General features: G+C 42.7%; 1 protein-coding gene across 3 annotated transcripts in view; it reads right to left on the reverse strand.

The window, feature by feature from the left end:
- The window catches only part of PRKDC (protein kinase, DNA-activated, catalytic subunit), a 631,631-nt gene that overhangs the window by 567,461 nt on the left and 49,568 nt on the right, over positions 1 to 14,602 (reverse strand). For all 3 annotated transcript variants that reach the window (XM_056521838.1, XM_056521836.1, XM_056521839.1), the window contains exons 5-6: positions 14,488 to 14,587; positions 13,094 to 13,206 (exon numbers count right to left, since the gene is read on the reverse strand). In XM_056521838.1, coding sequence (XP_056377813.1) covers positions 13,094 to 13,206; positions 14,488 to 14,587 — 213 coding nt within the window. The remainder of the gene's footprint in view (positions 1 to 13,093; positions 13,207 to 14,487; positions 14,588 to 14,602) is intronic.

Genomic DNA, 14,602 nt, shown 5'->3' on the forward strand with positions numbered 1-14,602 from the left:
GTATTAAGGTTCACATTACCCCTTGTTACGTTCCCAGAGGGGTCTAGTTTCCAAAATGGTATGCCATGTGTTTTTTTTTTTTGCTGTTCTGGCACCATAGGGGCTTCCTAAATGCGGCATGCCCCCAGAGCAAAATTTGCTTTTAAAAAGCCAAATGTGACTCCTCCTCTTCTGAGACCTATAGTGCGCCAGCAGAGCAATTTTCACCCCCATATGGGCTGTTTTCTGAATCGGGAGAAATTGGGCTTCAAATTTTGGGGGGGTATTTTCTGCTATTACCCTTTTTAAAAATGTAACATTTTTGGGAAACAAAGCATTTTAGGTAAAAAAAATAATTAGTTTTTTACATATGCAAAAGTCATGAATCACCTGTGGCGTATTAAGGTTCACTTTACCCCTTGTTACATTCCCCGAGGGGTCTAGTTTCCAAAATGGTATGCCATGTGTTTTGTTTTTTTCTGCTGTCCTGGCACCATAGGGGCTTCCTAAAGATGACATGCCCCCCAAAAACCATTTGTCGCTCCTTCCCTTCTGAGCCCTCTACTGCGCCCGCCGAACAATTAACATAGACATATGAGGTATGTCCTTACTCGAGAGAAATTGGGTTTCAAATACAAGTAAAAATTTTCTCCTTTTTACCCCTTGCAAAAATTCAAAAATTGTGTCTACAAGAACATGCGAGTGTAAAAAAATTAAGATTTTAACCCTTTAGGTGTTTCCTTCACTTTGCTGCTATTCCTGTGAAACACCTAAAGGGTTAATACACTTACTGGATGTCATTTTGAATACTTTGGGGGGTGCAGTTTTTATAATGGGGTAATTTGTGGGGTATTTCTAAGATGAAGACCCTTCAAATCCACTTCAAAACTGAACTGGTCACTGAAAAATAGTGAGTTTGAAAATGTTGTGAAAAATGTCAAAATTGCGGCTGAACTTTTCCTTACAAGCAGAGAGCTTCAAAGTTAGAAAAATGCTAAATTTTCATTTTTTTCATCAAATTTGGGGATTTTTCACCAAGAAAGGATGCAAGTTACCATAAAATTTTACCACTATGTTAAAGTAGAATATGTCACGAAAAAACAATCTTGGAATCAGAATGATAAGTAAAAGCATTCCAGAGTTATTAATGTTTAAAGTGACAGTGGTCAGATTTGCAAAAAACGCTCTGGTCCTTAAGGTGTAAAATGGCCTGGTCATTAAGGGGTTAATACCCCACAGGTGATTCACGACTTTTGCATATGTAAAAAAAAAATTAATAAACTTTTACCTAAAATGCTTGGTTTCCCAAAAATGTTACATTTTTAAAAAGGGTAATAGCTGAAAATAACTCCCAAAATTTGAAGCCCAATTTCTCCCGATTCAGAAAACACCCCATATGGGGGTGAAAAGTGCTCTGCTGGCGCACTACAGGTCTCAGAAGAGAAGGAGTCACATTTTGAAAGCAAATTTTGCTCTGGGGGTATGCCGCATTTAGGAAGCCCCTAAGGTGCCAGAACAGCAAAAAAAAAAAAAAAACACATGGTATACTGTTTTGGAAACTAGACCCCTCGGGGAACGTAACAAGGGGTAAAAATGAACCTTAATACCTTAATACAGGTGTTTCACGACTTTTGCATATGTAAAAAAAAAAAAAAAATGTTTTACATTTTTAAAAAGGGTAATAGCAGAAAATACCCCCCAAAATTTGTAACACAATTTCTCCCGAGTACGGCGATACCCCATATGTGACCCTAAACTGTTGCCTTGAAATACGACAGGGCTCCAAAGTGAGAGCGCCATGCACGTTTGAGGCCTAAATTAGGGACTTGCATAGGGGTGGACATAGGGGTATTCTACGCCAGTGATTCCCAAACAGGGTGCCTCCAGCTGTTGTAAAACTCCCAGCATGCCTGGACAGTCAGTGGCTGTTGTTGTTTTGCAACAGCTGGAGGCTCCGTTTTGGAAACAGTGGCATACCAGACGTTTTTCATTTTTATTGGGGAGGGAAGGGGGGCTGTGTAGGGGTATGTGTATATGTAGTTTTTTTTACTTTTTCTTTTATTGTGTGTTAGTGTAGTGTAGTGTTTTTAGGGTAGATTCGCACAGGCAGGGGTTCACAGTAGTTTCTCGCTGGCAGATTGAGCTGCCGCAGCTCGGACATCCAGCTGTTGCAAAACTACAACTCCCAGCATGTACGGTCTATTAGTGCATGCTGGGAGTTGTAGTTTTGCAACAGCAGGAGGCATACTACTTTGGCTGGGAATGCTGGGGATTGTAGTTATGCAACAGCTGGAGACACACTGGTTTGCTACTTAACTCAGTGTTTCACAACCAGTGTGCCTCCAGCTGTTGCATAACTACAACTTCCAGCATGTCCGGTGCATGCTGGGAGTTGTAGTTTGCAACAGCTGGGAGGCACACTGGTCGTGAAACAATAAGTAAAAAAAAAAAAAAAAAAAAATCTGTTTCACAACCAGTGTGCCTTCAGCTGTTGCAAAACTACAACTCTCAGCAGTCATCGACAGCCAACGGGCATGCTGGGAGTTGTAGTTATGCAACCAGCAGCTGCACCACTACAACCCCCAGCATGCACTTTAGCTGTTTGTGCAAGCTGAGAGTTGTAGTTTTACAACAGCTGAAGGTACACTTTTCCATAGAAAAAAATGTGCCTCCAGCTGTTGCAAAACTATAAGTCCCAGCATGCCCCATAAGGGAATGCTGGGAGTTGTGGTGGTCTGCCTCCTGCTGTTGCATAACTACAGCTCCCAGCATGCCCTTTTTGCATGCTGGGAGCTGTTGCTAAGCAACAGCAGGAGGCTGTCACTCATCTCCAACTGCTGATCCACGCTGTAGGTCAGTCCCTCGCCGCCGCCGCCGCTCCTGGGGCCCCGATCCCAACAGGGACGCCGGGGATCGGGGTCCCCAGTTGCCGGGGTCCACGTCCCGCACCCGCTACATCCTCCGGAAGAGGGGCGGAGCGGGTTGCGGGAGTGACACCCGCAGCAGGTGCCCCGATTGGTCAGCCAGTAAACCGGCCAATGAATCAGGGCGATCGTGAGGAGGCACCAGTGCCACCTCTCCCCTGCTGGCTATGGCTGTTCGGGGCCGGATCAGCCAGTAATTCCGGGTCACTGGAGACCCGATTCACCTGGAATCCGCCGCAGATCGCTGGGCTGAATTGTACAGCGATCTGCGGCCATCGCCGACATGGGGGATATGCCACTATGCCTGCTGAACGATTCCAGCAGGCATCGGGCACCGGCTTCGCTCCAGATGGCTGCAGGGGGCCGGGAAAGCGCATGGCGTTCTCATACGTCATGTGTCCTTAAGGACTCGGAAATGGAGACGTATGAGAACGTCATGTGTCCTTAAGGGGTTAAAGGGGTATTCCAGGCAAAACCTTTTTTTATATATATATCAACTGGCTCCGGAAAATTCAACAGATTTGTAAATTACTTCTATTAAAAAATCTTAATCCTTCCAATAGTTATTAGCTTCTGAAGTTTTGTGTCTAACTGCTCAACTATGATGTCACGTCCCGGGAGCTTTGCATGATGGGAGAATATCCCCATAGGAACTGCACAGCTCCCGGGACGTGGGTCATCAGAGAGCAGTTAGACAGAAAACAACAACTCAACTTCAGAAGCTAATAACTATTGGAAGGATTAAGATTTTTTAATAGAAGTAATTTACAAATCTGTTTATTTGCCAGTTGATATATAAAAAAAAGTTTTGGCCTGGAATACCCCTTTAAGTGGGGGTACTGCCTAGCCCGGGACGAACAGCGTGATAAAATATGGGGCGCATTTCCTCCATTTCAGAAGCAACATACCAAAATAATGTCCCACAAATAAAGCTCTCTTGAAAAAAAAAAAAAAAAGCTAATTTTTAATTTTTTCCACTGACTTTGAAATAATTCCAGCCACACAATAAGGGCTCAACGTACTTACTTTTTCCCTAGATGAATACTTTAGGGGGTGTAGTTTCGAAAATGGGGTCACTTCTGGGGGTGCGATATTGTTCTGACAACTAGAATGCTTTCCAAGTTGAAGTGCGGCCTATGATTTGTATAATAATATCCTGAAAGCTAAATGGCGCTCCTCTCCTATAGGGTCCCACTATGTGGCCATGCAACAAATTACGGCCTAAGAGGGGATACTCCCTAACATAGGAGAAGCAGCGTAATAAGATTTGGGGTGCATTTCATTCATTTTAGAAGCAATTTTTTTTTTTTAAGTATCCCACAAATGATGCATATGTGAAAAAAAACTGAATTTAACTATTTTACACTGACCTATGCTAATACCATCAACACAAAAAGGCCTAAAAGAACGTACTATTAACCTAAATGAATACATTTTGAGTGTAGTTTTTAATAAGGGGTCACTTGTGGACGTGCGGTTTGGATCTACCAGCTTCAATCCTATGCAGGTATGGAGTGGGACCTATAATTTTTTATAATGATGTCCTGAAATCCAAATTCCTCTCCTTTTAGGTCCCACCATGTAGCAAAGCAACCAAATATGGCTTAAGTGGTGATATTTCCGAACTCAAAATATGGGGTGCATTTCTTCATTTTCACACTAAATGAACAAAAAATAAGTCACACAAATTATGCATTTGTGGAAAAAAAAAAAGCTAATTTCAATTTTTTCTACTGACATTGTAACAATTCCAGCCACACAAAAAGGACTCAGAATACTCACTTTTGGTATAGGTGAATACTTTACGTGGTGTAGTTTCCAAAATGGGGTCACTTGTGTGGGTTCTGTATGGTTCTGGCAGCTAAAATCCTTTGCACTCATGAAGTACACCCTATAATCCTTTCGGCCTAAAATGCCCTATAAGCGGAATGTCGCTACTCTCCTTCTGGGTCCTGCCACGCGGCCATGGAACCAAATATGGCCTTAGAGGGTTATTTACGAACACAGAATGAGCAGCTCAATAAAATATGGGGTACATTTCCTCCTTTTCAGAGGCTAAATGACACAGCGTGGAGTTGTTGACAGCATGAGGAGACCATATAGTGGCACAGCCAGGAGTTGGCAGCAGCATGAGTAGACATTAGGCCTTCACAATCCCTAAGATTAAAAGATGAATTCAGAAATTTAAACCGAAGATTTTGGATAGCTAGTGCTACCTACCATAACAAATTTTTTATTCCCAGACTCAGGCCAAGCAGCGGCATCAGTAAACAATCTATTGCCTGAATGACATAGCCTGGAGTTGGCTGAAACATGAGGAGACCATTGAAGTGTATGATTTTTTATTTAATTTTAAGATTTAGAAATTTAAATCAATGATTTTGAAATTTAACTTTTAACTCCCAAGTTTTAAGTGTCCCGGACCCCGGCGTGTGGGTACCAAGGGCCAAATCTAACAAGCCCCCACAGGGCTCATGTGGCCTTGAGATGTAGACGCAACGTCTCCATTACCCTGACCAGCCATTGTTTCCATCACTTTTCGCCAAGGCAAACCATGTGAAGAACAGCATGACACAGCTGTGCCCTGCACAAATGGTATGCTGAAAGGCCACTGAGACTTGTTCGGTCAGTGGAGGCTGAGGACACAATGGAGGAGGCGGAGGCGCACACTGTCACAGAATCAATGGGCTGACAGAGTGGAGCAGGAAGCAGCATGAGTACACATGAGGGGTTCACAACCCCTAAAATGAATGGGGGTGAATGTTGAAATCTCTATTGAAGATGCATGTTAGGTAGTGCTACCATCCAAAAATGTAAGGCCCAAGCCCAGAAGCGTCAGTAAGCTAAGTAGTTCCTGAAAGACACAGTCAGGAAAAAGCATTAGCAGTACACAAGAGGATTTCATAACCCATAAGATTGAAAGATCAATGTTGAAATCTCAATTAAGCATGTATGTAAGCTAGTGCAAAACATACAAAAATTTAAGGCCCAAGCCCAAAAGCATTAATAAGCCAAGTAGTTCCTGAAACACACAGTCAGGAGCAGGCATCAGCAGTACCCAAGAAGACCCCTTACCCCTTACATTGAAAGATCAATGTTGAAATTTCTATTAAGCATTTATGTTAGCTAGTACTACCAGAACATGTTTGGAGTTAATATCCCAGTCCCAGTAGCATCAGAAAATGATATATTGGCAGAATTACACAGCCTAGAGGTGGGGGAACCATAAGGAGCCCATGTAGTGTCTGAATGGTACAGCCTGAAGGTGGCTGAAGCATGAGGAGACCATTGAAATACAAGAATTTTAAATAGAAATCTAAGATATTGAAATTAAGGAATTTGAAATGGAACTTTTAACTCCCAAGTTTTAGTGGCCCGGGCCCTGGCGTGTGGGTACAAAGGACCTAATCTAACAAGGAGCCCCACTTCACATGTCAGCACAATGACAGAGCCTGGAGGTGGTATTAGTACGAGACCATATAGTGTCTGAATGGCACAGCCTGGAGTTGGCTGAAGCATGATAAGACCCCAGTGCTTCCCAAAAATTGTCAGAATACCACCTGACATTCAAAATAATAAAATGATAGATACGTCCTCTGAAGAAAAGGATCCTTCATTAGATGACAATATGAGTATTGTGTGTTCCAGTGACATTAGCTCATCGGAGGAACAGAAAAACATGATACAACTTAATTCTGCAACTGAAGAACCACAACAAAGAATGAACGACTTCAAGCCTACTGGTACTGAGGAACTTCAAAATGGTAAATCTACCACCTGGGATAGTCAGTCATTTTCAACAGCCAGTGGTCAGTATCCACAGTTCCCTGTTTCTGCTAGTCCTTGGCAACATTCCTTTTATTACTGGTCTGGTATCAACATGGCAATAATGCTGGGAGAGTAACTCAAGGATAGCCACATGTTTCCTACAATACACAGTCAATATATAAAGATCATATAGTGTCTGAATGGCACAGCCTGGAGGTGACTGAATCATGAGGATACCATATCGTGGCTGAAAGGCACAGCCTGGAGGTGGCCCTAATGAAAGGAATATCTAAAACTGGGGATTAGCACCTTAATTATGTTTTGCAGTATCCATGGAAGCATAATGAGCATAAAAAACTCTGTATTTTTGTATAACACCAGCCGGTGAGTACTTGTGCTTGGACTTTCACAGTATGTAGACCCTTGACGGATTAACAGGTACAAAATGGTACACTACTTAGATGTAGGTATGAGGTATGCAGATACGAGAGCAAAAAAACGCGCTACAGTACACTTGGAAATTATTTTTTCGTAAAACACCAGCCGGTGATTACTTTCGCCAGGACTTTCCCAGTATCTAGACTTGTTACAGATTTACAGATAGAAAATAGTAGACTGCTTTGATGTAGGTATGTGGTATGCACGTATGAGGGCAGACAAATGCACTACAGTCAGCTGAAAAAAACGTATTTTTGCACAGCAGCAAAAAAGGGGATTAAACCCTAAATTGCACTCTGTCACAGAGTATTAAGAATGGTGTGAACTGGTTTTTATACAGTCTACAGACTAGTATAAGCAGAAGATGATTTCTTGTGGAAAAAATACACAGAATTGCACTGAAAAATCATTTCTGCCTCCTGTGATAGGGTTCATGAAGTTCAGGCAGCTTCTTGATATATATGAGGCAACGAAAAGCTATCTGCCCCTCTTTGATAAAATGTTGAATGAAGTGACTGGGAGCTTAATGGCTGGCGTCAAAATCCTTCTCAGTGACAACAAGCAAAGCACTGCACTTCTCTCTGTCCACAACACTGATGTGACTAGCAGTTGGCAGTGGAACGCTGCGGTATATTAAATTCAGCGTCTCTGTGTAACACACACAGACACGCAGTCCTCCTACCTCTGCAGTGTATATGGCCAATGGACCCCCCCCCACGTGACCCCATTTTGGAAACTACACCCCTCACGTAATGTAACAAGGGGAACAGTGAGCATTTACGCCCTTCAGGTGTCTGATTTTCTCCTGTTACCCCTTGTAAAAATGTTAAATTTGGGGAAAAACCAGCATTTTTGTGAAGAAAAAAAGTGTTTTTTTCATTTACACATCACACTTTAACGAAAAGTCGCCAAACACCTGTGGGGTGTTATGGCTCACTGTACACCTTGTGATGTTCATTGAGGGGTGTGGTTTCCAAAATAGTATGCCATGTGTTTTTTTTTTTTTTGCTGTTCTGGCACCATAGGGGCTTCCAAAATGCAACATGCCCCCAAAAAATCATTTCAGCTAAATTTGCTTTCCAAAAGCCAAATGTGGCTCTCTCTCTTCTGAACATTATAGTGCGCCAGCAGAGCATTTGACGTCCACACATAAGGTATTTCCATACTCTTGTCCGGAATTGAAGGCCACGTGTGTTTACAAAGCCCCCATAGTGCCAGAACAATGGACACCCCTCACGTAATGTAATAAGGGGTACAGTGAGCATTTACACCCCACAGGTGTCTGACAGATTTTTGGAACAGTGGTCCGTGAAAAGGAAAAATAAAATTTTTCATTTGTACAGCCCACTGTTCCAAAGATCTGTCAAACGCCAGTGGGGTGTAAATACTCACTGCACCCCTTATTAAATTCTGTGAGGGGTGTAGTTTTCAAAATAGAGTCACATGTGGGGGGGTCCACTGTTCTGGCAGCACGGGGGGCTTTGTAAACGCACATGGCCCCTGACTTCCATTCCAAACAATTTTTTTTCCCAAAAGTTCAATGGAGCTCCTCCTCTTCTGAGCATTGTAGTGCGCCAGCAGAGCACTTGATGTCCACACATGATGTATTTGGGGGGGGGCATTTTGTCCTATTGCCCCTTGTAAAAATTTAAAATTTGAGGGAAAACAGGCATTTTAGTGAACATGCCCCCCAAAAACCATTTCAGCAAAATTTGCTTTTCAAAAGCCAAATGTGACTCCTTCTCTTCTGAGCATTGTAGTTCGCCCGCAAAGCATTTTATGTCCTAACATTTGGTATTTCCATACTCAGAAGAGATGGCGTTACAAATTTTGGGGGGCATTTTGTCCTATTACCCCTTGTAAAAATTTTACATTTGAGGGAAAACTAGCATTTAAGTGAAAAAAAAAGAAAAATCATTTACACATCCAACTTTAACGAAAAGTCGTCAAACACCTGTGTTGTGTTAAGGCTCACTGGACCCCTTGTTACATGCTTTGAGGGGTGTAGTTTCCAAAATAGTATGCCATGTGGTTTTTTTTTTTTTTTTCTGTTCTGGCACCATAGGGGCTTCCTAAATGGGACATGCCCCCCAAAAACCATTTCAGAAAAACTCACTCTCCAAAATCCCACTGTCGCTCCTTCCCTTCTGAGCCCTCTACTGCGCCCGATGAACACTTGACATACACATGAGGTATTTTCTTACTTGAGAGAAATTGGGTTACACATTTTAGGAAGATTTCTCTCCTTTTACCCCTTCAAAAAAAAAAAAATCAACAACTGGGTCTACAAGAACATGCCAGCATAAAAAATTAAGATTTTGAATTTTCTCTTTCAATTTGCTGCTATTCCTGTGAAACACCTAAAGGGTTAACAAACCTTTTGTTGAGGGATGCAGTTTTCATAATAGGGTCATTTGTGGGGTATTTCTAATATGAAGGCCCTTCAAATCCACTTCAAAACAGAACTGGTCCCTGAAAAATTTCGATTTTGAAAATTTTGTGAAAAATTGGAAAATTGCTCCTATACTTTGAAGCCCTCTGATGTCTTCCAAAAGTAAAAACATGTCAACTTTATGATGGAAACATAATGTAGACCTATTGTATATGTTTATCAATAATTTATTTGGAATATTCATTTTCCTTATAAGCAGAGAGCTTCAAAGTAAAAAAAAATGCAAAATTTTCAATTTTGTCATCAAATTTTGGAATTTTTCACCAAGAAATGATGCACGCATCGACAAAATTCTACCACTTAATGTTTAAAGTGACAGTGGTCAGATGTGCAAAAAATGGCCAGGTCCTACAGTGAAAATTGGCTGGGTCCTTAAGGAGTTAAGAAAGTAACCCCGTCTCCCCGCTGATTTGCGACATTTCCTTGTGTCAACCGGAGATCTCGTGCGGCTTGTCCTGCGTCTTGAAGAATGAGGATGAGGACCACCCCGGTCTCTGGGAGAGGGAGAGTGATGAGATGGAGAGGGGGTGGTGCAGGCAGGTTCCCTCAAGAGCTCCGGTAAGGCAGCCTCCGCCCTCGTTTGGCAACCTCCGAAGAAAAGCCTTCAAAAGCAATATTTTCTTGTTGGGAAAGTGAGCGGGGAGGAACGCTTGCTGTAGGCCCTCAGGAGCTCCCCTTTATCACTATAATCCAGCAATCTGAATAGGATCTGCCAGGGGCGTGAATTCTCACCCTGTTGAGCCTGGGAGGGGCCTGTGTATGGTAGAAGTAGTTTACCCCTTTTCCCGAATTCTAAATTATGTGCAGAAGCGCTAAATTTATCAATCAAGCACAATGAGCTTCATAAATTGTGGGTAAATATAGTAATCTCCTCAATCCACTCTTTGGAAAATAGAAACGATGATTTAGAGCATCTTGCTACGTTAAGTCCAAGATGGCTTATATTTGCGCAAAAAAAAACAGCTCTTGCGGCAAAATTTTTGGTGTAAAGGAAAAGTATGCAGTTAATAAATCCATGTGTACTATAGATGTCACTCCAAGGTACCCTGATTCGGCCACATCTGGAGGCCATGCTCTACCAAAACGTGCGCAAAAAAATGCGCAAAAAAAGGGCTTGCGCAAAATTTTGCGCAAAAAAAACACACAAAACGGGTAAAATCTTTGATACATGTCCCCCAATGTGCTCTCTCCACTCTGCATTTATGCATAAGGCCAAGAGTCTTGGGTAAATCACTTTCGCAAAAGTCTTGCAGGTCTGAAGGAGGGAGAGATTCACTAATCCCCACTATTCGTAAATTGTTGCAGCGGGATCTGTTTTCCAGCTCTTCCAGCTTTTCACTGACATAACAGGTCTGTTTCAGTTTGGCGAAGTCTAGTACCAAGACCACTATTTTTATCTTCCAGCGCGATGATGCGCTGCTCTGCCTCATCAGGACGACCCACTTGAGCCCCCAAGTAAGTTTGCAGTTGTGTTAACGAGGAGTGCATGGTCTGAAGATCCATGGGGGAAGTACATGAGATCTCTGAGGCCCCCACCAAGGGAGGGATCTAAAGGGGCGCAGATGTCATCTGGGTGCCCTCCTCAGGGGGTGAACAATGGCTAGCTGCTGGCAACCTCCATATTAACAGGAGGGAGCTGGGCACCCTTAGAGGGCACTGATTTTGCAGCTGGGGCTGGTTGGAGCGTAGGTACAGTGGGGGTGCCACAGCTGGGGGACCAACTCGTGGGACCCTTTGTTGAGATAGCGGTCCATGAGAGGCTCGTACCGAGTGAGTAAAAGGGAGCCATCTGCAGCTTCAAAAGGAGAGGAGAAAGAGGACTGCTCAGTAGCTCTGGGGTAGTGATGTAGCCTGCACAGTGATGTCCTGGGGCAGTGATGGAGGCGGCTGCAGGGGGGTCACGTGACTGTGCTGCACAGAGAAGCTGCCCGTTCCTCTATATAGCGTGGCAGGAGCGTATTATGGCAGAGAAAGCAGCCCCTTATCTCTCCTGGGGCTGCCTGACGAAGGCCTGTCACAGTCCCTGGTGTCTGACCCCGTTGCGTACCTCAAAAGTGCCAGCGGCAGGCGGGAAATTCACTGTAGCCTTCACTGTGTCCCGCAGCTCAGAAGATGATGGCAGCTTCTGCTGTGAGGCCGCATGCGGCCGCCGGAGCTCCTGCTCCTGATGGCGGATAAGCTGTGGGCTTTCCTGCTGTCCCCCAGAGCTCCGGATCTCCTGAAAGACCGGTGAGTGGGGAAAGTCCCCTCCTGGCTGTTCGGTACGGTGTGGGTACGAGGTCCGGGGTGCGGGAGCTCCTGCCATGCGCTCCTAACATGCCCGCCCCAGAATTGGAAGTCCGCAAAAATTCGGTTTAATGAGTGTGCCCATTTAAATTTCAGTGTGCCCATTTAAATCTGTGTAACACTATTTAAATATGCTCCCTCTGACATGATTGCATATTCGACTGCAGGGCCTTTTAAGCAAGTACTCCCTCTCCCACTCATTCCAGCCGTTTCTATATAGCCAGCCACAGAAATCTCATAAGGCCCTTGAGGATTAAAGGGGTAATGCACCATAGGGTGATTTTAGTATGTACCTGCCAGACTGTAAATGGACATGCTTAGGAAGGATACGTGTTTGTCTTGGGGCTAAATGGCTATGTTGTGAGATTATCATAACGCTGAGGCTCTCTTTTTGTGATCTGGCTATTTTATGTTGAAGTTTGTTCCCTCAAACTACAAGTCCCATGATTCCTTGTTTGTAAGTGTGAGGTCACGTTCCTCTCTCCAACACATCAGCCACCCCACCCATTAAAACACAAGCAATAGACCAGTGTTTTCTTACCAGGGTGCCTCCAGCTGTTGCAAAACTACAATTCTTGTAGAATTATCTCCCTCCCACCTATCTCTCACTCCACCCATTAAAGAAAAGATTAATTTTCTATGCTGTTAAAAATAAACATTAGGGCAAAAATCACAGAAGAATTGCAAGACTGTATTACCATGACATTACTGTATATTATTATTATTATATTATTAACTAACTTTACAGCCCATGTAACATAGTCAAATAAAAAAAAAAAATCCAGAATACCCCTTTAAAAGAGGAATTCCGGTCTTAGACATCTTATTCGCTATCCAAAGGATGCCCTTGGACAAAATGCTGGGTGCTGCACGGAGATTGCAGGGGGTCCCAGAGGCAGGCCCCCGAGATCAGACATCTTATCTGTTATCCTTTGGATAGGGGATAAGAGGTCTAAGGCCAGAAAACCCCTTTAATCTACTCTCTTCTGTGTACCATAAAGTGGATACAGTACACAAGCACAAAGAGCAGCGTATGTACACAAGACAGCAGAGCATGAAGCTTGCAAATAAAGCAACAAACTGGACGCCTTCATAAACATGGATCATACTGCTTTTGCAAAATGACTTATTGATTTTACATGCATTGGGGAAAAGCAATGGTTGCAAAGGTGTACATACTGCTTAAATATGTATTCTTAATAATTAGATTACTCATTATTGCTAACGTGTTTTAATTGATCAGTACCTGTCCCTTTAATTCTCCCAGATAGGCTCGAAAGAGTTTCTCAGAATTGTTCAGCATGTCACTAGGTTGTACTTCGCCCAAAATTCCCAGAAGCTCATAAGTTTTTTCTAAAACTGTAGAATACATGCAATTAATCATATAAGACATAACAACATTGATAAACAGAAAGAAAAATATCCTAAAGCAATCAAATGTGCTACTCTTGAAACAGCAGTTTCAGTGCGCTGTATGAATGTTGTATACTATATACTAAAAACCAGAATGGATCCCATTTAAATGCCTTCTTCCAACAGAATTTAAATTTTTATTTAAAAAACCACAAAGTGTTTTCACCTATATGAGCATGTGAATGTCACTAAAAGGTGTTTTGCCACCATGGACACTTATCTTCTTACCAAAAGGCCAAAAGGGGATATGGGTCTGATCAAGGGGGGGTTCAACCACTGGGACCCTTGCAATCAGACAGAATGGGACTCCAAATGCTCCGGTCTGAATGGAGTGACAGTGCACATACTTAAACACTTCTCTATTCATTGTCTATGGGAGTGCTGAAGATAGCCACGCAACCTGTATTGAGATTCAACCTGTGATTGAGATTACAGAGGGTCCCAATGCCATCAAACACTTTTAACAAAATCTTCCGTACAGCGCCCCAGCTCTCCTCATGAATGGAGGCATGTCGACCACAGTGCAAAGCATTGGCCAACATCCCCCCTAATGCATTTCTATTGAAGAGCCAAAGATACTGCGTTCAGGTATCTAGGGCTCTCCTATAGACATGCATGGAGGGGGAATGACGTTCACAGCTACATGCTGTGGTCAACGCACTGCATTCATGCTCAGAGTGGGGACGCCAGGCAGGAAATTATGGAGGTCCCAGGGGAGAGGATATGTTTTGTTATACTGAAATACTCCTTTAGGGTCCAGACTAAACAACAACTTAAGCATGCAATCTGATAACACTCGTGTTTATAGGAATTTACTAAGCCATGAAATGTGATGAATGCACCAACACATGAAAAGGCCTAAGACAAGAGAGATAAGCTCACTACTTGATGGGAAAACTTAGTATTTTAGTCACTTGGCCTTCATAACATTTCTTAAAACTTTTTCTATGAAGAAACATAGAAGGTTTAGTCACATAGTCACAACCTAAAAAACAAAGGACTCTAGAGGCTATATAGTTGGCCATATACATAATGGTCACCTGACTGATCATTCCCCATTAACACGTCCATTTATCTAATGCAATTACAAAAATCTCATCTATCAGTAAATGCTCTACAGATAATGCTATAATTTTAGTATCAATAAAGGGGGCAGGTTAATATTATATATTACCTGTCACTACTTGTGCATACCAAAGTCTTAATTGTAGATGTGCCACATCTTACCTGTATCTGATAATTTGCTTTTATTAGCAAGTTCACCATAAAATTTATTGAAAATTTCGCCTATTTTAAATTCTTCAATTTTGTAGGATTTCTTTAGAAGCTGCAATAACAAAGT

This window comes from Hyla sarda, chromosome 5 (genome assembly GCF_029499605.1).
Source record: "Hyla sarda isolate aHylSar1 chromosome 5, aHylSar1.hap1, whole genome shotgun sequence".
NCBI classification, from domain to species: Eukaryota; Metazoa; Chordata; class Amphibia; order Anura; family Hylidae; genus Hyla; species Hyla sarda.